The 21638-nt window shown below is 52.0% G+C and overlaps 9 protein-coding genes across 10 annotated transcripts; 4 read left to right on the top strand and 5 right to left on the bottom strand.

Annotated features, from left to right (window-relative positions):
• Positions 1-57: 57 nt before the first annotated feature.
• On the bottom strand, positions 58-2758 carry ALTATR162_LOCUS10559 (uncharacterized protein; the record flags this gene model as incomplete). The annotated part of the gene is made up of 4 exons (XM_043318196.1): positions 58-1470; positions 1520-2083; positions 2133-2530; positions 2692-2758. The coding sequence occupies 4 exons, from the start codon at positions 2756-2758 to the stop codon at positions 58-60; spliced, it is 2442 nt and encodes an 813-aa protein (XP_043174131.1).
• Positions 2759-3765: 1007 nt separating this feature from the next.
• ALTATR162_LOCUS10558 (uncharacterized protein) lies at positions 3766-4491 on the top strand (the record flags this gene model as incomplete). The annotated part of the gene is made up of 2 exons (XM_043318195.1): positions 3766-3957; positions 4012-4491. 2 exons carry the CDS (start codon positions 3766-3768, stop codon positions 4489-4491), a joined length of 672 nt encoding a protein of 223 aa, XP_043174130.1.
• Positions 4492-4850: 359 nt separating this feature from the next.
• ALTATR162_LOCUS10557 (uncharacterized protein) lies at positions 4851-7163 on the bottom strand (the record flags this gene model as incomplete). Its single annotated transcript, XM_043318194.1, has 1 exon — positions 4851-7163. The coding sequence occupies one exon, from the start codon at positions 7161-7163 to the stop codon at positions 4851-4853; it is 2313 nt and encodes a 770-aa protein (XP_043174129.1).
• Positions 7164-9085: 1922 nt separating this feature from the next.
• Positions 9086-12607, bottom strand: ALTATR162_LOCUS10556 (uncharacterized protein; the record flags this gene model as incomplete). The annotated part of the gene is made up of 4 exons (XM_043318193.1): positions 9086-10483; positions 11976-12144; positions 12204-12332; positions 12402-12607. 4 exons carry the CDS (start codon positions 12605-12607, stop codon positions 9086-9088), a joined length of 1902 nt encoding a protein of 633 aa, XP_043174128.1.
• Positions 12608-13066: 459 nt separating this feature from the next.
• Positions 13067-14470, top strand: ALTATR162_LOCUS10555 (uncharacterized protein; the record flags this gene model as incomplete). Its single annotated transcript, XM_043318192.1, has 4 exons — positions 13067-13103; positions 13175-13207; positions 13372-14132; positions 14180-14470. 4 exons carry the CDS (start codon positions 13067-13069, stop codon positions 14468-14470), a joined length of 1122 nt encoding a protein of 373 aa, XP_043174127.1.
• Positions 14471-15085: 615 nt separating this feature from the next.
• Positions 15086-16133, top strand: ALTATR162_LOCUS10554 (uncharacterized protein; the record flags this gene model as incomplete). Its single annotated transcript, XM_043318191.1, has 4 exons — positions 15086-15167; positions 15315-15367; positions 15423-15994; positions 16049-16133. The coding sequence occupies 4 exons, from the start codon at positions 15086-15088 to the stop codon at positions 16131-16133; spliced, it is 792 nt and encodes a 263-aa protein (XP_043174126.1).
• Positions 16134-16610: 477 nt separating this feature from the next.
• On the bottom strand, positions 16611-18836 carry ALTATR162_LOCUS10553 (uncharacterized protein; the record flags this gene model as incomplete). The annotated part of the gene is made up of 2 exons (XM_043318190.1): positions 16611-16835; positions 16911-18836. 2 exons carry the CDS (start codon positions 18834-18836, stop codon positions 16611-16613), a joined length of 2151 nt encoding a protein of 716 aa, XP_043174125.1.
• A 698-nt stretch (positions 18837-19534) lies between these two features.
• ALTATR162_LOCUS10552 (uncharacterized protein) lies at positions 19535-20605 on the top strand (the record flags this gene model as incomplete). 2 transcript variants are annotated; one of them, XM_043318188.1, is made up of 1 exon in its annotated part: positions 19535-20605. In XM_043318188.1, the coding sequence occupies one exon, from the start codon at positions 19535-19537 to the stop codon at positions 20603-20605; it is 1071 nt and encodes a 356-aa protein (XP_043174123.1). The 2 variants fall into 2 exon arrangements, with proteins under 2 accessions (XP_043174123.1, XP_043174124.1); XM_043318189.1 differs by having other exon boundaries at positions 20093-20605.
• Positions 20606-20882: 277 nt separating this feature from the next.
• Positions 20883-21325, bottom strand: ALTATR162_LOCUS10551 (uncharacterized protein; the record flags this gene model as incomplete). Its single annotated transcript, XM_043318187.1, has 3 exons — positions 20883-20938; positions 20994-21122; positions 21262-21325. The coding sequence occupies 3 exons, from the start codon at positions 21323-21325 to the stop codon at positions 20883-20885; spliced, it is 249 nt and encodes an 82-aa protein (XP_043174122.1).
• Between the last annotated feature and the right edge of the window lie 313 nt (positions 21326-21638).

Raw genomic sequence — 21638 nt, 5'->3', positions numbered from 1 at the left:
CCCGCACATAGCTAGTCTCTTATAGCAAACGTACGCATAACCCCGTAAACGCCAGCCCTACGTAACCCGCTTAACCAAAGCCAGGGAAACCTTGCGCATTGAAATCAAGCGCTGCAGTGGGTGCTGGAGCGCCCCTGCCGTACCCATACCTTGTGTCGTCTGCGCATCGTTCAAGAACCAAGACCAATCCTGATCGATATCCATGGGCATATGCTGCCACGAGAAGTTATTCGTAGGTAGTGGGAAGTTGTTCATGCTGTCGTCGTTGATCTGGGAGTTGAACGTGCCTCCCGCAGCGGCGCCCGTTGTCGACGCATCATCTACGTTGAGGTTGTTCCAGTTGTAAAAGCCGTCATACGATACAAAGGGTGAAGGATCAGTGAAGCCGAAGGCCGAGGTACCGGTACCAGCGGAGACGGATGTCTTTGGCGTGACATTAAGGGACTGTGTGGGTTGCGAGAATATGTCCGACGCAGAAGACTGTGACGGCTTCTCAGACGTGGGTGTGTAGAGTTGTGCTGATGTACCTGGGGACCTTGAGCTCATCATGCTGGGCGAGCGAGAGGGAAGTTCCGGGCCCTTCTTGACCAACTGGCCCCCTCTCTTGATAGAAATGGTACCAAAGTACGGGATAACAAAGTCCGATTTTCCGCTGCAGGGTCCCTCCTCATGGTCGAGACTTGTGCCTTTGAATTTGCTCAACATCTGCTCGAGAACCTGTGCGGATTGGGCGGCTACTTTGCCTCCCTTTTCGCTCGATGCGCGACGGAAGATGTCGATGCTGACCTCGATGAGACGCACATCTTCCTCAATGTCCTTGGGGGTAGGACCGCTAATTGAAGATTGTGAACCCATACCGGAATTGAGAAGACCGATCAAGATCAGGACTGCGGCTGTGAAACCGATGAAGTCGATAGCTTTGCACTCGTAGAGCGGCTGGACATGTCCTGTTCGTAGAGACTGGTACAACCTTAGGACTTCTCGCGAGCCGTTCAAACATGCCGTTTTTGAGTATGAGAAGCGCGAGTTTGATGCTGCCTTGAGCATGAACGGCAAGTGCAAGTACACACGGATCTGATGGAAGACCATCTGACCCATGATTCGCTCTCGCAATTCCGCCGCATTTGATTCTGCGTCGGCGAGTAACTCGGTGTAGTCAAGCCACGCTGGATCGAACTTCTTCCACAGATCCTCAAGCTCCTGGTCGAGCTGCAGTGCCCAGGCGAAGGACTGCTCGGCAACTCCCTGGTTTCGATCAATGACCCTCCCTGCGAGCTGCGAGAGCTTCGTGATGCCAACCAATGGATGAAGGTATGTGCCGTCGCCAATATCGGGCATCGTTAAGTCGCAATGCGCGTCGCTAATACCGTATGGAAGACCCAGCAAGAGAGACAAGAAACGGTCCCCATGGTACATAGCCCACCAAATGCTCTCGTGTGGAGCGGAGGAAGTGCGCTTGCGGTGTAGCCCCTTCTTCAAGTAAGTCATGATGTGATAATGTGGGAGCGTGTAAACTTACCATTAGCTGGGCATACATCAAGCCCTTGCGGTACGCGATCCAGGCTCTTCGTGGTTGACCTACATCCGCGTACCACTTAGACTTCAAGATCAGACATTCTAGACCTTCCAAGCTTGCCGCATACTCATCGTCAGACAGGAACCATCGGTCCACAGCCTCGATATAGCGTTCGACATCGTCATCGTTCTCCGATGAGCAAATACCAACCGACAAAACAACAGTAGCAATAGCGCCGATATTCCCGGTCGTCAGAGCCTGGGCAGCGAACTGAGGCAATGTTTGCTCAGGACCGGAAGTGCCACTGCATTTTCTCCGCCACGTCTGCCACCAGTCACTGTTGGAGTTCAGGAGTTTGGTGAGTTGGTCGTAAGGCGGCAACATGGCAATGAGTGCTTGCTTGGACCTCTCTCGTTTCGCAGAGTGCGCGATGGTGCTTCCAGCCGCGATGTCATCATCATTTTTGTTTTCTACAGTATATCGATCTTCAGCCACTTGGCCGGGCCTTGGTGTTGAGCTCTGTTGATCAGCATTGCGGGCTTTCGCTTGCGCTTCAGCATCGTTGAGCTATAGACAATAAGCTTAAAGATCGGATTCAGGGAGTAGGAATACATACTGCGTCTTCGAACACAGAGAGGATTGGTACATGATGGCCTCGATCCGAGGCAGCACGCTGATTTTCCGGTACTCGAAAGATGTTGGACGAGGCTTCTGAGGAAAGAGGAGTGGGTGGAAATGTATCCTTGTGATAGATGGTGGGCGCTTTTGGTGATGATGTGTCGGCTAAGCTTTGGCTCTGACTCCGGCTTTCTGACTTGACAGTCTTGTCTTCAAGCAAAGTGTCAATCAAGGCCTCCAGTCTTGATACTCGCTCTCGGAGGTTCTTCCTATGATCGACAATGACTTCAGGGTTGGCATGTTCTTGGTCGATGCACCTGCTGCCGCGTGCGAAGCATTCTGAGCAAACATCCGGGTTGTCGGGCTGGAAGATGCATCGGATCTTGCGGCGACGACCTGTATTACATCAGAAAGGCTCACGGTATGGTGATGATGAAAGGCAGAGTAGAGATTGAGGTTGGCGTAGTGATGCACAGGTGAGACAAGAGTAACAGTGAAGGATAGCAGTATGGTGTGAAGTAATCATTCAACATGAGGCAACAACTGGTTCCACATACATTCGAAGCAGCTGTGCGTACCCTTACGCATCTTCTTGCGTGTCGGCAACGTCTCCTCCTTGGGCATCTCGATTCGTTGTGTTCCAACCACCCAGATCGTGCGAACCTAGCTCTTGCGACTTATTCGTCCGGACTCGGCTCTGCGTCGCGCAAACCGGATCACGGAAGTTTGTTGATATATAATCGCGTCTGCAACTCGTTTCTCCTGCGGAATAAACGGATCAGGCTGACGGGAAAGAAATAAAAGAGATCAGTAGTAGCAAAGGGACAGCCGTCAGCTTCTGGTGGTGACAGCGTTTCAAAGCAGAACGAGGAGGGCCGGACGGGGATTTCGTCCGTTAGGTCCGTGTATTAGGTCAGCGAAGGAAGCTGAATAACGCCGCACAACGCCCGTGAAAGGGCTACTGTTGACTACAGAATCTTATAGAAAGCCAGAATTTCCAGGCAGCAGTTTATCCTGCGTTTGAGGCGGGTGTTCGGGGACTCGGTCGAGCCGGAGCTCCTCTAATCCCCGTTCCCCATTCGGCGAAATATGCGAGAAACGATGCGAATGGTCTTCATGAACACATTGGTGGTTAGCCTGAGGCTGTGCTAATGCTTGAGTCGACCTCGAAACATGGCGTTGGCGGTCAATACCGCCATGATACGACTTGGCGGTGCCCGAGACTTCCATGCCTGGTGCGCCGTATACGCGTATTCTACCCCGCGGGAGGCCCCGCGACCCTCGTTCATGATGCGCTCCTTCGTTCGAGGGGAGATGGGTGCGCTACCAGAATCATAGTCTGGACCCGTTATGACATCGTTTTCAGAGTGCTTGCGTGGAACGCGGGTCGATGCAAGCTAGCAGCCCTATGAATGGATAGTGGGCACGCATCGTCATTCCGCGCTCAGCCGCATCATACCTAAGAATACCGCAATCCCAATGTCCATCTTTCCAAATCCAAGGTCCTAGCCAAGAAGATCTACCAACCTTGCTATACAGATTCTCGGCATGGTGTTTTGATTGAAACCACTGGATGAATATTCCTGGCATCCACATCAGTTTGCTGCAGTCTACACGTTTCTTTGAACAACATGTCTGCAGCACACAACTATCGTCATAACCAGCATCTTCCACCGAGCCCACCACCGTCGCCTTCGTCTACACGACGAAGACAAAAGAAGAAACCAGATCCTTTTGAAGAACTCGCCACTGCACCAATACCATCGTTGCCCTCTTCTCCAGCAAACGAGCTGGACGACGATCAAGAACCCCTTCTAAAACGGGTAAGCCATATTGAGATAGCAGATTATTGCTAGCAATTCTAACAAATATTCAAGATTATCCTTACTCCTGTACTATTCATATCCTTCCTTCTCTCCCTCTTCCTCGTCAACTACCGCAACCGCGCCCGCCGAACAGAAGCACACTTGCCCGGCCTCTCCCTCCTCACCTATCTCGCTCCATCCAGCTGGCTAGATCCAGAACCCTACCAAGATCCTGATGATTCAACATGGGATCGAAGGGGAACCACTGGACATTTCGAGCCCCATGACGCTATAGGTCCTCGGCCAGACGAGCAAGGGGAGGAGAAACCAAACAAGAGGAAGAAGAAGAAGAAGAAGAAGAGAAAGTCATGGCATCTGAATAGGAAGATTAGAAAAATAGCCAAGTTGGAGATAGGCGATGCGCTTGAGATGCGAGGGCGCATGATTGTTGTCATGTTTATAGTATTGGGATTGGCTTGTGGCATGTTGTGGATGGGGGCCAAGTGGGTTATTGTCTCAGCATCGCAGCTGATCTATGGCGTGAAAGCCTGAACACTGGAGCGAAATGGGCGCCTTCCGAATCACGATAAGTACGATGCACGCAACGCAATGAAGTATTGATTGATTTCATGAACTATCTAAGATTCGGAGACTCGTTCCAGAATAACCATGTGACTACCAGAAAGAGGAAACGCCAGGTGGAGTCATCAAGAGACCGTTTCGTCGTTAGTATACAATCATAAGCGCGTCAGTCGTAAAACCAACGCCAACAAATAACCCAAGAACAAATACAGTTGGTCTACAAAGAAGGGTATCGCAGCCTTTTCAACGCCGGTAGCCATCTGGCCATGATTTCGAAGAAGAAACGTAGAGAACTTGTGAGAAGAGAAAATTAGAAAACGGAAATCTGCCTATTGAGGTCTCATGGTAAAGAGGCGCGCGACGAGTCGGTCGAAGAAGTAACCCATATCATCATCATGTCTCTTCTCTTTGGCTTTCTTGACCAGGTAGTCAGATGTATCCGCCTTTCTAATCGCCTCCCGCAAGCTCTGGATGAACGCATCTTCGGGTGTGCCCGTCTTGTGAGACTGCATAGACTCGCCCTCCCAGTCTGGTCTAAGTCTAGCGTGGCAACCGGAGAAGCACGCGCTATAGAGTTCGAGAAGTGATTTGACACCATGATCATCGATTTCTATGTTTTCGACGGTGGTAGATGAGCGTGTGGCGTCATAAAGGTTGTGGTACGGCAGCTTCGCGGCATGGTAGTGTATAGACTCTACTGTCATCAAGACTGTAGTAAGAACAGCCAGAGCGATGGGCCAGTCGTCGCAGTCCTTGTTCAGAAGAAGTTGCTCCAATGATGCGAGCACGTCTTTCATTAAGCTGAGAGCAAGACCGGGCATGATCGCACCGAACTGCGAGCGGATAAAGCAAGGTGTAGGAGTGAGGTCCTCGGGTATATCCATCGTACTTCGGATGGTTTGCTCCAACATGGGGCTTTCCGAGCGTGATGGCAGCGTTATGTCGCCGCCAATGTGGACTAGTACAAGAAGCTTGAGCGCTTGATGGAGTATGCGGTGGTGAGAGGAGCTTGTTGGAAGGGATCGTGAGAAGACGTAGATATCGCGGAGAATTCTAAGTGGCGAACAGTAGAGCGGGAAAGCGCGGAAGTGATGCGCTACAAGTAGTGATAAATGAGAATCCAAGGTATGCAGTAGATGGTACTGTGCGTCAGCTGTTAGCACAGCTGGGAGAACGGCGTGCCTGTGTGGAGGACCGGTGTAAGACTGGGGTGGCCACGAGTAGATGATGTGTTCGTGTACCAGGGGAGCGTTGTCGTTGAGCTGTACAGCATGTACTGAGACAGGAAATGTCGGACCAAAGCCGAAATTCAATGGGACTGTGTAGGTAACGTCTTTGGAGACTTCGAAATTACCTGCCGGGACGAACGACTCCCAGGGTCGAGTGGTTGGATGCCAACCTAGGCTGTCGGCGAGGAATGCCGCAGAAAGGTCAACAAGAGTGTGGTCACGACAAGGATGGTTGACTAAGTCCCCTTTGTAGTGTTCAAGACAGGCCCTGCACGGAGTGCCAGGGTCGCACTTTTCCTTCCGTCGCTGGCAATTCGAGCAAGCGCCAACAATCCGCATCAACGCTGCATGGCGGCGCTGCTCAGCAGTCAAGGCTCTCTTTCGTCCTTTGGGCGCCCGTCCTGTCATACCCTCGGTACTCGTAGGTGCTAGCCGGTGCGTCAACGGGTTCGGGTGATAGGATACCCACCCATAGGAGTCAGGCGAGGGGGACGGAGTAGAAGTTTTGCGTCGAGAAAGCGAAGCGCTTCTAGACAACGTAGCACTGCGAGGGTAACGTGAAGCCACTGGTGATACTGAGAGTATAGGAGGAGCTCTTCGTGCTGATGTAGAGACTGTAGGTCGATTGTTGTAGCTGGTGGGTCCATAAGTGGCATCAGGAATGGCGATGGCTCTGCTGCGGCTGTGTAGATCATACTCGCCATCTGATCGCCGATAGGACGGCAGCGCCGGGTTATAGCTCTGCGAGAAGGTATGAGGGATGGCGATCGGCTCGACTTCTGCTCTGCCACTGTCATCTTCTGCAATGGGTTCGATGATTCGTGGCTGCTCCGCCCATGTACCCAGATTCGAGAACAAACGAGAGGCTCTAACGTCCAAACCACTGAAGGAGTGGGAAGAGTCCGTGACATGGGGGTTGAAGACGGTTTCGGTCGTGCTCTCGAGAGAACCCGAGGTGAAGGTTTCCGGAATGCGCTCATACCGTGTATCCAGGATAGGAGAATCGCTGATAGTACCTAGTGGCGATAGGAGGCTATTGTCACACGCGCCGAACGATCCAAAGTACTGACTATCTGCTTGGACAGCTAGCGGAGAAGTGGATATGGTGTCAAAGGACAGCGAGGTAACATTCACTTGTCCATATGAGGACTGCCCGTCTAGGATTGATGGTGGGGCGGAGACGGTATACTCGAGTGATGGTGGTCCATCAGCAACCGAAGGAGGTGCTGATACCAGGTATGTAGGCTCAGACGTGTAGCTTTCCGATAGCTGGTGATCTGCGACGTAGCTGCCTCCCTGAGCTCCAGTATAGCTGGTCTCGCCTTGAAAGAAAGGGTCGTACAATTCATCGTCCCAGTCAACGAGGTCCTGCCAGCTTTCGTTTGGGGAGCTAATGTACGAGAATTGAGACATTCCTAAGACTGACAGTGTTGTGTGTTAGGCTGAAGGGCAAGGAACCACCAAGAGTGGATGAAGGCCGTAAGGTTCACCCCTTCACTGAGGGTCTCATGCGATGAGTGATGGAAGCGTGTAGAGGCCGGAAGTTGATTTTTTGTGTTGGAAGACAATGATTGTCTGTGTAACATTAATCGGTGTTTCCAGGCTGCAAGGAGGCCAAAGTTATATTCCACACGCAGACTGGGGCGATTTCAGAGTGCGGCTGATCGCACGAACTTGACTGCCTTGCATCAAAGGCCGTCAGGACAATTGACGAGTAGTCGTTAACGGCCTTATCACGTTGTAGCTGCTTATTAGTCAATGACCAGAACTTACATGTAAATGGCCGCAGGCTGTTGGCACTGGGGAACTTTGCGTCGAAGGTATGATGTCTTAGGGCTGGTCGGCAGTGCCATCTGACCATGCGCGGGCCTGCAGCATGGCGGCCGGTCAACTCAATCTGTGGTAGCCTTGTCACCGTGCTTTACCGGGTAGTTCTCCCCACTGTATACCAACAAACTGACAACGAATCAGCATCAGAGATGTGAGCGACGTGCAACCTAGAGCCAGTGGGCCGGTTCGACGCAATTGCGCGATTTTGGCGACCATGTCTAATAAGGCAGGCTTCTGGAAGGACTTCGCCTCATCGTGGCTGTGAGCGATGCCGCTAGTTGGATAATCTCCGGCTGTGCACATGTTCGTCTCTGAGGGATTATCGAATATTCTTCTTCTTCTTCGCAATTCGACGTGGTGAGTGCTATCACGTCTGTCAGACATCGTTGTGGGGGTTTCAGAAAAGACGACTGCCTGTAGCCAGTGTGCGGAGGCACCTGGGCAGGCCGAGGATAAAGCCTACGTTTGCCGAACTCGAGCAGCTCCTCGACCCTTTCGGGGACGTTATCTTACTCCTTCTGCACGTAATGGAAAGACTGGCGCGCGGGATTCATGGCCCTGGTTGCAAGGTAGCTTGTCCTCGACGCCCTTCCCCAGAGTGCCGTGAACACGTAGATGGGAATGGTCAGGTCAAGCGACCACCTAACTCTGTTGAGTAAATGACCCCCCTTTCAGACCAATGCCCTACCCATCGCCAAGCGAGATGCAGCCTGGCAAAGTGCCTTACACCCGGCAAAGCAGCTGCGCCATAAGCCCATCGCTCTGTCCCTGCACTAGGTGCTGCAGTAGTATGTACTGGTATGCATGCATTCCACCCATACACATAGGTAGCTAGCTAGCCTCACTATTCCTTTACATGTGTCTGCGGCTCTGCGCATTCACTCCCCTTTCCGCACAAGCACGACACTGGCGTACTCTGCTTTGAAGTTGCCAATTGAGCAGAGACAACTCAATGCCCAGCTCCTCGAATACGATCCGTTAGGATTCCTTCAACAGCTATTGCATCAAGTCATCACGCGAGAGCTGATCCGGCAATATTGCGAATTATAACATAATTCATACTTGAAGACCCAACGCCGAAAGGACGGAGCGGGTCCAGCCCAAAGGAGTATTAGGGCAGGTGATTTGGCCAAAAGATACCAAAGCAAGCAACGCAGACAAAGTATGGCCGTGATCGTACGTATATGCGGACAGTAAGACATGCAAATATGAGATACAACAGAAAGAACCGAGTCCAAACAAGACATGTACAGGAACACATACACCGAGCCCACCCGAAATAACCTTTGACTTGATGTCGGGTATCATCTAAAAGGAAGAAACATATGAAGCAGAATGGTATCGTACAAGAGTCGACCACCAAACTACCTCGAACCTCGATGAGGCTCCTTCCCCCAATGTTGTCAGACATCGATCATGTCGTCAGATCCCTGACTTGGTGTCGGATCAGAACAAGACCACGCGCGCATGCGGATGATGATGTCGAGATCCGGATCCCCGTCTAGTCACGAAGCCTCGGTGGGAGCGAAGAACAGAACGATCTCGCCCCTGTCGTTTCTTCGGAGACGTAGATCCTTCCAGAGCTCTTTCTCCTCGTCAGCCTTGGAGGGCGCGCGATCGTGGTGCTCGTGACGCTCGCGATGGTACCGTTTTAGAGCCTTGTTGACACTCATGCCGCGCTCAGAGTCTGGGCCCTTAGTGATGAAGGACATGAACAGTCCCGCGCGGGCATCGTAATCCGGCGAGACAGGTGCGACGTGTCCATTGGGACGCACAATGAGCTGGCCTTGTCCATCTGGTTCCGGAGAGTTGGTTGCAGAACGATGGTACTCAATGGCCTTGACACTCTTGCGCTCGCGCGGTGCTGGTGACACGGAAGACGAGTATTGCCGGCGGCGGATCCGACGAACCTCTGTTGTAGAATCCTCGCGCTTCTTCTTGGGCCTGATCTTCACGAGAGCGGTGCTAGCCTTGCGCTCCTTGCGCTCCTTTTCGCGGCCCCTGTCCTTCTCCTTCTTCTCTGCTTGCTCGCGTGCCTTGATATCAGCCTTGCGCTGCTTAGCCTGTTCGGCCTCGTATTCTCGCTGCGCGCGCATAAGAGCTTTGGAGTTGCCCTGCTTGGCGCGTTTCATGGGGCTCAGAGGCGAGTTGACATAGTCACCGGAGTCATCTGGCGACGGTGGGAACTCAGGTCGGGCAAGCAGTCTGTTCAGTCCCCCAGTGAGACCAGAGTGGAGCGTCGCGGGCGCATCAGCCATCATGGTATCCCTTTCCTCTTGGGCGCGGACCAGCGACATGTCGAGTTCGCTGGGCGAATTGCGCTTGCGCTTGCGATCCGTCTTCTTCGACGTGGTCTCAACATCGGTATCGCGCGACTTGTTTCTCGAGTGCTTTGGCTTAGGAGCAGGCGTAGTGTATGAGTCGTAGCGCTCATTGGAAGGGCGAACTTGGTCGTTCCCGTATGAGAAGCCGTTCTGTGCGAAAGACTCGTCGTCGTCAGGTACCTGGAACTTCATAACGTCCGCGATCGTAGGCATGTACTGCTCCTTGTATGCAGGTGGCTGGCTGTCTTCAAGCATGCGCGCTTCATTGATGGGCGCGCTCGTTCTCGGGATATTGGGCGTCGAGGAAGGGTCGAGGAAATCGAAGACATTGGGTGCCTCAAGAGCCTGTTGCTCATGATAGCCTAGAGAATGCGCTGCTGGGGGAGGAGTGGGCGCGCGGGGCGGAGCATCCACGACTGCGACGGCGTTGTCATGATCGCGAGCTTCTTCGACGTATGCATTGTGAGGAGCGAGCGCTTGCGAGTTGTCGTGGTAGGCGCTATCTCTCTTCTGTTGCGGGCCCTTCTTCTTCTCTTTGTAGAGTTTACCCTGGTACTTCTGGTCTTCGGTTATGCAGGCCTACGATACGTCAGTTAGCCACTGCAAACGGTGGAAAATTGAAGATAGCGCAATGCGCAACACGGGCGCAAAACTTGCAACAATCACTCGATGTTGTTTGTATAGCAACGGATCGTCATATAGGGTAGGAGAAGCATGATGCGTACCGTATGAGACTTGTATGAGGTTCCTGGGAAATGAACCATGCAGTCGAGGCATGTAAAGGAAGCGCCATAGCATTGGTTACGATGGCCGTCAAGCTTCTTCTTTGTGAGAACGTCTCCACAGCCCTAGACCGTCACAGTAAGCTTCCAATGCATCTCCAGGGAAGAGGCCAATGGTGGGGAGAGTATGGACATGGGGCTCAAGTACCTCGCAAGAGAACGACACCATGATGGGAAGATGAGTTTCGATGTACAAGTAGCGGTGAACAGCTGGCAGACGGTCAATGGAGGAGAGGATGAAGAGTCGGTGTATGGAGGGGGTGCCGCGTCGTTATCACCCCTCGCTGGCCCAGGTAAGGTTTCAGTTGTTTGGGATACAACAAAAGTCGTTATGGCGCTAGGTTACTTTGGGAACTGGCCCCTGACAATGCGCGCCTCGCGACCATCCCGAAATACATCATGCGACCGCGCATCTTGCATGCAGCCTGTTAGCGCCTGCGAATAGCTGCCATTGCAAGCCACGCGCCCACCGAACTGGTGGGCTGCTCATGGTCATCTCCTAATGGCTCGCCGACCTCTAGCATTGCCATGCCATGACGCACGAGTATCACATACGGTTGGAAGGCTGGAGAGGGGCACGGTGTCGCAGGTAGAGTACTATGCCTCGTTCTATCATCCTTCTATCATGCTCGATAAGGACATCCTGTCTGGCGCGCACCATGCTTGCGTGGCTCTCCACACGACGGGGCTTCACATGTCCGAAGGCTGATCATTGAGTAGTCATTCGCTAGGGTATGCTTAGGGCAATCTCGAGTCCGGTTTACATCCCACCACCATCAAAGCCACTTCAAGACATGCCGTGTGAAACCTGGCTGGCGAACTCTGAGATCTGCCGGGGATGCCGGAGGAGCTCCGTCGATACCCTTCAGCTATCGTCTTGACTATTGGCTTATTGGCTCCCCTTCCAAGTCTTCAGCAGCCATTTGCGGCGTAGCAAGTGCCCGCAAATAAAGATATCGTGACCAAGACGCGACCCCCTATGCGCAGTACAGTGTCTCGGACATTACGCATCTGAAGTCCGCTGCGCCGTCCAACCCCGCCTTGCATGCGAATCCATCTTGGATGTTTCAAGGTGGGGTTAGGGCTATCGTAAAGGATACATTGGCGAATGTATCCTCTCAGGGTATGCGCTTGCCTGGTGATCTCTCTCCTTCTCTGGCGCTTTGTGGTCCGGGTCTCATGCAGCTGTGCCTTTGCTCGATGCGGTCGGCTCCTCGTCTCCACACTAGATGTTGGTGTACGCAGTCAGTCCATGTCTCACATGTAGTTCGTACAGGAGTATTACTTACACCACAATCATATGCATCACCTATGTCTGCGCAATTGAACTCGGGCTTCTTCAGCCTCTTGTTGACAATGTTGTGTACGTAGCAACCCCACATGGCGGCCGCTGTCCGTGACGATACCTGGGGAGGGTACTTTGCGAGTACTTGTCCGAAGTGCTCTGCGCATTCCCCGCTGCAATCCCGGTTAGTTTGCGCATGACCTTTGTGTGCGCCACATGGTGTAAGACATACCAAGGGTACAGGCGTTGGAACAAGTGTACATATGACCGCAGTGCCTCTTGCTCCTCTTCGGTAGGGCTTTCGGGGAAACGAGCGAAGGTTGTGTGTAGGACTTTCCACGCGGCGCGACCGAGTTCTGCCCTGCGTTTGCTTGTCAGTCTGCCTCCTGTCCTATATATCATGTCTGCGCAGAGGCGGTGGTGCACGTACTTTGCCGTCGCATTCTCCAGTTTTGGCGCGATCGCATGTCCCGTGAGCACAGCCTCGCTGGTACGGCCCAGCTTCTTCTCAGTCGATGTTGGTGCTAGATGTGATGGCGTCACTTTGTAGGGTCCTACAAGAATGAACGAGCACAGGGCGAAGACGACTAGAGCAAAGAGAGCGAACCGGGCTCTGAGGCCAGTGGTGCGAATCATGATGAAGTAATTATGTTAGGTCCTTGAGACGAGAAAACGAGGTTTCAAGGTGGTGCGAGGCGTTCCATAGTCCACTGTAGAATGTGAATGGCTGTCATCCATGGCCACGCACTCGATGCCTCAGATAACGCCAAGCATTGGGGCTTCGAAGCATCACGCCCGAGTGGTCCCACCATGCGGGTAAATCTGCAGGTACATCTGTACAATCGAAGCTAGTTCGTATTCGACAACGACATTAGCATTTTCCGCGATGAGATATAAGGTGCAGTCGGTGAGCTTTTGGTATATTGCGACGGCTGCTGGGGGATAGTACCGGTCTACGTCATCCGATATCGCAGTAGTGCTAAGCTTACTGAGCCTCCGAAAGTGTTCAAAACTTTGGGATCGCCAATTCACCAACCTGCATATTGACTCGCACCTCAGCACACGACACCATAACTCATTGCAAATAAAACAACCATGTCAGACTTTCCTCCTCCACCCGTCGACACCATTGGTACGTCAATTACTCACCGGGTTGCCGGCACGTTCCACACGGCGCAAAGACCCACGCTAATTCAACAGCAGACTGGAGCAATGTGGGCTTTAAAATCCGAGAAGGTAAGACCAAATCCTGTTATGAAAGACCTTGGCGAGTCTATGTACTGGACAATGCACAAGAAGGGATAGAGGGTGCGCCTAGAGTGTACCTCTACCGCGTATTTCCATCTCCACTCTACAGTCATCCACAAGTACGATTTCGAATATCTCCTAACTTTCCAAAGTCGCTGGTCATGTTGAATCACACTACTCGGTTGAGACCGGCAAATGGACTCCTCCAGTCTTCGTCGAGGATCCGTTCCTACGTATCCACGGTATGGCACCAGGATTGAACTATGGAATGCAGTGCTACGAGGGCATGAAGGCTTTCCGAGCGCCAAACAACACCATAAACATCTTCAGGCCAAACAAGAATGCCGAGCGGATGCAGCACTCGGCGTCTTTCATCTCTATCCCAGAGGTGCCGACAGACCACTTCCTTGCCTGCTGTAGTATGGCTGTAGGAATGAACGCGGCGTATGTGCCGCCCCATGAAACTGGTGCAGCTATGTACATCCGACCACTGCTCTTCGGTAGCTCAGCACAGCTTGGCTTGAACCCACCACAGGAATACACATTCGTAGTATACTGTATCCCAACAGGCGTCTACCATGGATCGAACCCGGTAGATGCTGTCATCCTTGAGGATTTCGACCGCGCCGCGCCGGAGGGCACTGGATCAGCAAAGGTTGGCGGCAACTATGCTCCAGTATTACGGCACAGCGAGAAGGCGTACAAGGCAGGCTACGGCATCACCCTGCACCTTGACAGCAAGACTAGGAGCGTCGTTGATGAATTCTCAACGTCCGCATTCATTGGGGTGAAGAGGGATGGCGACAAAGTCAAGCTTGTTGCATCCAACAGCAAGAACGTCATTCAGAGTGTGACTGGAGACAGCATTCTCAGGATTGCGGAATCTTTTGGCTGGGAGGCAGAGTCTCGAGAGGTACTGTGTGCGTTCCATGAATGCGTACATCGAGCTAACGATTGTAGATCGCCTATGACGAACTCAAGTCTTTCGACGAAGTCCTCGCTGCAGGAACAGCGGCAGCTCTTGTTCCCATCAAGTCCATCACCCTGCCATCGAAGAACGACAAGTTTACATACGCAGAGGCACAGCAAGAACCAGGCCCAGCGTGCAAGAAGCTTCTTTCGACCCTGAAAGGTATTCAGCAAGGAAAGATCGAAGACAAGCAGAGCTGGCTTTTCAAGGTAGAGAAGCCGGAACAGTTTGGCAAGCAAGCTCAGGCAAATGGTGCCAAGATAGTAGGACAACTGCCTTAAGACGTGTTGAGTGCGGTTTTAGGCGTTCACGTATCCAAAAACGACTATCGATTACCAGCACGGGAAACCCCCGTGAAGGTTGTATACCTAGATAAATACTCAAAAGACTGATGAATAATGCAACGCAAAAAAGAAAAGAAAAGAAACCCAATGCTCCAAGTATATCCCCGCATTTGCTTTGTTCTATACTTAGACTTGGCTGTTACAACCCAAACACTCAACCATGGTTGAAACAAACAAGACCATCAGAATACTCAGAACGCGGAGCTCGCAACTGTGGTACACTTTTGCGACACCTTAAAGCTGTTCGCGCCCCGAGACTGCAAGTGCCGAGGTGGCCAGAACCATTTCCCTTGACACCCCCACACAGTCTAGCCAAAAGACATACATACGTCATCCCTGCTTTCCACCCGCATAACTCACCTGCATCATTCGAGCGCGCTTCTATCCAGCGGTGCAACGAGGCAGACAGTCATCCGACATCCCTACCTTCTCGCATAACCACAAGGCCCGAAACATTAATATACCCCACTGGTGGTTGCAGCCTCGCACAGGATTAATAGCACGCCCGTGCCACACAATCCTTCCCCGAGTCACAGCGCAAACGGGTACAGCATGCCTGGATCATTTTCGAGGATCAGGGACAAGGCGAGGCGCCACTTGGGTGATCCTAGTCCGGATGAGGCCTATCTTTCTTGTGAGTCGAGATCAAGAAATTGCGAGAGCTGAAGACTGACTAAGAATAGATCATGATGTGAGGGGTGTGTATGCGTCGCCTGTTCTTTGACTTGCGCTTCCACGCGCTTCTGACAACAACGACGGTGATACTGACGACTACCAATAGTAACGCGAGCCGATTTGGACAGTATCAAATCTAACGACTGGCTTACCGACAATGTGCGCATACCGTTACCCCTCTGCATACCACAACTAGGGCTAACATACACCCTAGGCCATCGCCTTTTGGCAGGAATACCTCGAACGCGAAGAGCTCAATGCCTTCCCCAAAGCCTCTATCGTCCTCCTCCGCCCCTCCATGTCCTACATGCTCATGCAATCCGCCGACCCTCTCTCCCTAAAAGAAGTTCTCCCAAACTTCAGCCAAACAACACACGTCTTTCTTCCCATAAATGACAACACCGACGTCACACAAGCTGAAGGCGGCTCACACTGGTCTCTCCTTCTCGTTTCCATCATCGATGGCGTTTCCTTCCACTACGACTCCATGACCCAGTCCAACGAGCGGGAAGCACGGAGCACAACCATGAAGCTGGAACAATTATTAGGCAAGCGACTGCGCTTTATCCCTATGAATGATAGTCCGCAGCAAGAGAATGGAAGCGACTGCGGCGTTTTCGTTTGTGTGCTTATGCGGCATCTGCTGCTTAAGAGGCTGCTTCGGGCCGATGCGAGCAAGAAGGTTAGCATGAGCATGCGGGATGCACACATAAATGCAAAAGACGGACGGAGGACCATGCTCAAGGTCATCGAGGAGAGGAGAGACGAGGGCAAGCGGAGGCGCTCGTAAGTCTTTGGTGTACAGATGATGCAAAGGAGAGGAGGCTAACACATGCTCAGAGGAAGCCATTCGCCCTTTAGGAATCAGTCTGCCCACTCCAAGAGCCCGCCACGCATAGGCGATGAACAATCACAGGAACGTTAGTATCCGCTGTGCTTTACGTCGGAGGAAGCTTCCTGGCTTGGCCCTATCCCATGAAGACCCTATGAGCACAACGCACCTTTCCCTACGTGAACGTAGCGCTACGCTTTGTTACATCGGTGGTCCTTCTAATACACGAGCGAGCGTGGGATATTGCTCAAGCAAGGAAACAGATCGAACGGGTCATGATTTACGATTTACGTGCTTCATGTTTATGCGAATATACGACATCGGAGTGTTTAATGGGGGCGCACATAATATATATCACGACCAAATATGCATAACGAATTGGACTACAAGTGTTGCCCCACTCGAGACTATATGTATGTCTATCCTACTTCGAAGGATATATCAGTGAAACCGCCATCCATGCATATATGAATGCTTCCAGACGCCTGCAATGTAGTCTCTAATATCGCGGAGCTAGAGAGCCAGTTCAAAAAGGCTCCCCAAAGTGTTCTAGTCGTATGGATAAGACGTTCAAGTCGTCTTCCCATCAGCCTTGGTGTCCACAGGCTTATCTGCCTCCTTAGGCACAAGATTGCCCTTCTCGTCCCGTGGTATACGTTCCCAACCCGTCTTGAACCGCTTGTGGCTTGCGTCGAAGCGAGGGAAAGGATGGGCCTCGGTGTTTAGGACGATCTGATCGAGAGGAAGGAGGTCGTTGGGAGAGAAGAGGAGGTACATGTACTTTAGTGTTTCGGCCTACGTTGTATGTCAGTAAACAGTCCAGTAATTCTAACATGTAAGGTTAGAGAAATGGAAAGGAGAAGAACTTACAAGCCAGAAACTCTCCATGTTGTCCCGTGATGGAGGAGGTATCTTTGTGACATCGCCTATGCTAGAGAAACCGCCATTGTCCTCAACGATAGTGTGCTTGACAAAAGCTTCGAACATGTCCCAACCCCATTCGCGGTAGATTTCGTCGCCTGTTATGCGCCACATGTATAGCAGAGACTCTACAGTCTCAGGTCGCTGGAGGTTATGTGTATCTGCTGGCTTGAGGTCGAAATCGCTCTTCCAGCCTTCACCATCGGGAACACTAGTGTCGAGCTCAGACTTGGATGCTAGAATCTCAGTGCGGTACATCTTTGGCGGGTCGTCTAGCTCAAAGTAGGCGATCTCAGGGGCGAGACCTGTAGCAGTTACTTTGTACATGCCCATGCAGGTCTTTGTGAGTTCGCGGGCAAGAGTAATATCTTCCTCTTGTGCTTTGCCCCAGGTGGGCAGTTTGCGTGCATCGGCGAGAGAGGCACCACCAGTTGCTGCCAGGGCAATGGTGCCAGGCAGAAAACAGACAAGGTGGTCCATCTTGGGGTGCAACTTCCCTTCGATTCCGTTTGGTCGCTCTCCTAAGACAGTGAAGTGGCTATCTTTCGTATAAGTGAGAAGATGCTTCTTCGCGCCATTAAGTGACTCGTTCCACATCTCTTGGTAAATTGGTTCCTGCTTCTGGGTCTGGAGGTACTGTTTGATGAGATATTCGTAGTAACTGTCTCCACGACTACCCCATCGGATCTCGTTACCGCGGAAGGTACCCCTATCTGCATAGATGAAGATGGGTAGAAGACCGTCTTTCGCGCCGTTGTTGTCAACGACTTGCATGACTTTCTCTGCCACATCCCAGTAGTGTTTTTCACCGGTGATGAAGGCTAGGTATTTCATCTCAAGTTGAAGGGTTGTCGCTTCGGCTGTGGAGGACGCACCACCGTCGGCGTGCGAGGCTTCGCCTTTGGCATCTCTGAGAATGACACTGGCCCACGGAACACCCGAAGGGGACTCGTACGCGCCCATGAGACGGTCTGCCAAGTCGGTTGCTTTCTCCAAGAAGAGGTCCTCCTCATTTTGATTCTCTGGCTTCAGACCCGGAAGTGTCTCTTGCAAGTAGTGTGCGGACAGTAGACCACCAAGCATGCGTATAGTTGTTTCGAAGGTATTGACATCCTGCTTCTTGTCGTAATCGAGACTCGTCGCAATCCATTGCCGCGCATGGTTGACTTCCTTTGTAAGGTTCATGATCATAAGCGTATCGAGGGCGTCAACGATGATCCAGCCCAAGCCATTAGGCTCCGCCATGTATCGACCCTTCTTCGAAACAGGGTGGTACTCGTCGTAACCCCAACCGTGCTCCTCGTATGCGTTCCAGCTCAATAAGAAGGCGTCCTTTACTGCTTGTCTCCGCTTCTCCCAGTCAACTTTGCTCTTCTTTCCGGCAGCGCTTCCGCCCATGTTTGAAAGTAAGCTCTTCCCCTTGTCCTTTTCATCTTGTATTATGCCCACATTTGTCCCTCCACTTGACCACCCAAACCAGTAGAAGAGCCCTAGCACTACTAATGCTATCAATGACATCCCCCTCTTACTCCTCAGGAAGCCTCTCCTTCCCCTCGCACCACCGCCATATCCGTATACCTTTCCCGAAGGCTTATCCTTATACATTGGCAAGCCCTTCTCGTTTCCTGGTAACTTGTTCCAAACATTATCTTCAAACTTGCGTTGCGCGCTCTCGAAGTTGGGTACGTTGCGCGGGATGGCGAAGGACATATCTGAGTCCTGGATCGCCTGCTTCGTGGCCTCGACCGCCTGCTTGGTCGATTCGACGGCCTGTAAAGCTTTCTTGTTGGCGGCGTTCTGGAGGACGGCGAATGCGGAGGGTGTCTTGAACGTTGCTTTGCTGCGGAGGTTGAATGGATCGCGTGTCGAGTTCATGAGGCGGCGCGACGCGTAGTGCTAGTTGAATAATAGACCAAGCGGAGCGAGTGTAAGTTCACCCTTGCAAAGTCTGGTAACTTGACATTTTGCTCCAAATTCCCAATGGACTCGGGAAGCAATGCTCAAAGCGCCTTCTGACTCGCCAGGTGTTCATTGCTCACCCCGATGCATATGGCTTGGCGTGACAGGGGTTCCGCATCTTAGGGAACATCAGCCACAGCGGAGTTCAACGGGGAAGCTCCACCTTCACACCTCAGCCTCTGCGACTCGCAAGCATCGCTCTCCCTGTAGTATGGGTGAAATACGCGTATTTAGGCACGGACACGGGCACAGTCACAGCCGCCTTCCGCATCCCTATGCTTATTAACAGTCAAGAAGCATTTGGACAGGTTGTTCCCACGATCATCGCATACCCTGCCGTATTTCTATGATTACCGCGTCTTGTCGTCATTGTTGTTTGCGAGTTACGTGATGGCTTTCTACACCAAGGATGAAGCGCGCTTCCTATTCTTTGCCCTCTTTTCCTGTCTGCCATTATATCATTGTTTCCGGCTTGCTCGCACCTCATCACCTGCGGTAAAGAAGCCGGATACTCCTAAGATAGCAAAATCACAATTCAAAGAATCTCAGTCGAAAAGGAAGACGAAACGAAACGAAACTCCCTCTACAGCAATCATCTCACCCAACAAACCACAATGTCAGGTGCAAGTATGAAGCGCATCCAGATCACACCAGATGGCTCAGGCCCACCTACAAAACTCAACACCGACGTCCCTACCTCTTTACCTGACGCCAAAGAGACCAAGATTCATCCTCAAAACGCACCAGACGCCTCAACAAATGCTTCTCTCTTCTTCGTTGGGACTGCCACCACAATCCTGGAGTGGGAAGGCATTCGCATTCTCACAGATCCCAACTTCCTTCATGCTGGCGACCATGTTCATCTAGGACCAGGCGTCAGTGCGACAAGACGGACAAACCCCGCAATCGATTTGGAAGAACTACCGAGGATCGACGTGATTTTGCTGTCGCATTACCACGAGGATCACTTCGACCGGGAAGTGGAGGAGAAACTGTCAAAGGGCCTCCCAATCATCACCACACCACATGCCAAGGAATGCTTGACAGGCAAAGGCGAAGAGTCATTCAAGAACGTGCATGCACTCGACTTCTGGAACAGTTTGCTTTTGGATGTATCGCAATCAGACCAAACAAATGGTAGCGGTCCAAAGCCCAGCATCAAAGTCACAGGCATGCCAGGAAAGCATGTGCCTCCCGGTCCTCTGAACGTTGCGAACGACATTCTTGGCGCTGTGCCGCCGACAAATGGCTGGATGGTCGAACTCGGGTACTCGAACGCTTCTTCTAGCGATGGAAGCGATTTCGAAAATGGATACAGAATCTACATCTCCGGCGACACTCTGATGGTTGATGAGCTCAAGGAGATCCCTGAGCGGTACAAGGACCAGAACATCGACCTGATGCTGATCCACCTGGGAGGCACCACCATTCCTGGTCCCAAGATGCCATTGCTGATGGTCACTATGGATGCCGAACAGGGTGTACAGCTGATGCAGCTCATCAACCCCGACCTAACGATTCCGATCCACTACGATGATTACGATGTATTCATGAGTCCTCTGGATGATTTCAAAAAGGCGGTACATGCGGCTGGGTTGGATAGCAAGGTCGTGTATCTGGACCGCAAAGATCAGTACAAATTCAATGTGAAGCAAGGACAAAAGCCGAAGCAATCGCTGTATTAGTAGCCATATCCGTAGCGACTCTCTAGCTAGCTATTCAGCAATGTTGACCATGATACATGACAAGTCTCGGTGCACGTCGGAAACAGGCCGTGATGTTCGGAATGAAGTTTGAACTTTTTTCATTCCTGGTGGTAACCCAATCTGAAGGGTTCCGTGATGCCATTGAACAAAATTTATCCGTTGAGACGCCGTCCGCCCATGCCTTCGTGCTTCGTGCGCATTGTGCGTCGATGTCCTTGCACACTTCCGTCCTCAGTTCCTCATGCGTTCGATCCGTTTATGCGGTGCGCTTGCCCTTGGGGTTCTTCTTGCCGACGTCGGTGATGGTAAGACCTGAAGTTATTAGATTCGTGTCATAGGCGCTAGAGTATTGGTATTGCATGCGTACCCGGGGGCAGACTCTGCTTGAGCTTCTCGGCCTTGTCGGTGTCCTTAAGGACGAGGGTGTAGACGTTGGTGGAGCATCGGACCTTGAACTTGATGTTGTTGACCTTCTTGTTCTTCTTTATGCGGGCGGCTGCAATGCTGTCAGCTTAGATTTCTCATCACATTTAACTGCCTCGATCGTCGCAGCCTTCTGCATCTCCCTTTTATCGTGCACAATTCCTCCTCCTACTACGACCGCAACCTCCTCCTAGCAAAAGTGGTAGACGTACAGCTGGCATCCTTGCGCCTGCAGATCTCGATGAACTGCTTGATGTCGGAAACTTCGGAAGGCATCTTGACGATTTGTGTGTTGACGGGTCGTTTTGGTTCGGATCGTGAAGTTCGGAAACAATTTGGCCAGTGCCCAGGCGTTGGGTGTGGACTGGAACTCGCTTGAAACGCACGGGCTGCAATGGGGCTGCCCGCAAGCGTTGCTGCTTCGGGCTTGGTGGGGTGACGACGTGCGTGGCGTAAACCAGGAAGGAGTGCAATGAGGAAGCGTCGCATGTGAAAACAGTGCTGCCTGCCATCCTATAACTGCTGCAATTCTTGTCGAATCATTGAATAGTTTCCTCGTCTCCTTGCGTACTCCGACAAGATCTCTAAG

Source organism: Alternaria atra, assembly GCF_907166805.1.
Source record: "Alternaria atra isolate CS162 genome assembly, contig: 34, whole genome shotgun sequence".
Lineage (NCBI taxonomy): Eukaryota > Fungi > Ascomycota > Dothideomycetes > Pleosporales > Pleosporaceae > Alternaria > Alternaria atra.
The sequence above is the reverse complement of the archived record's forward strand: the minus strand, read 5'-3'. Positions and strand labels throughout refer to the sequence as shown.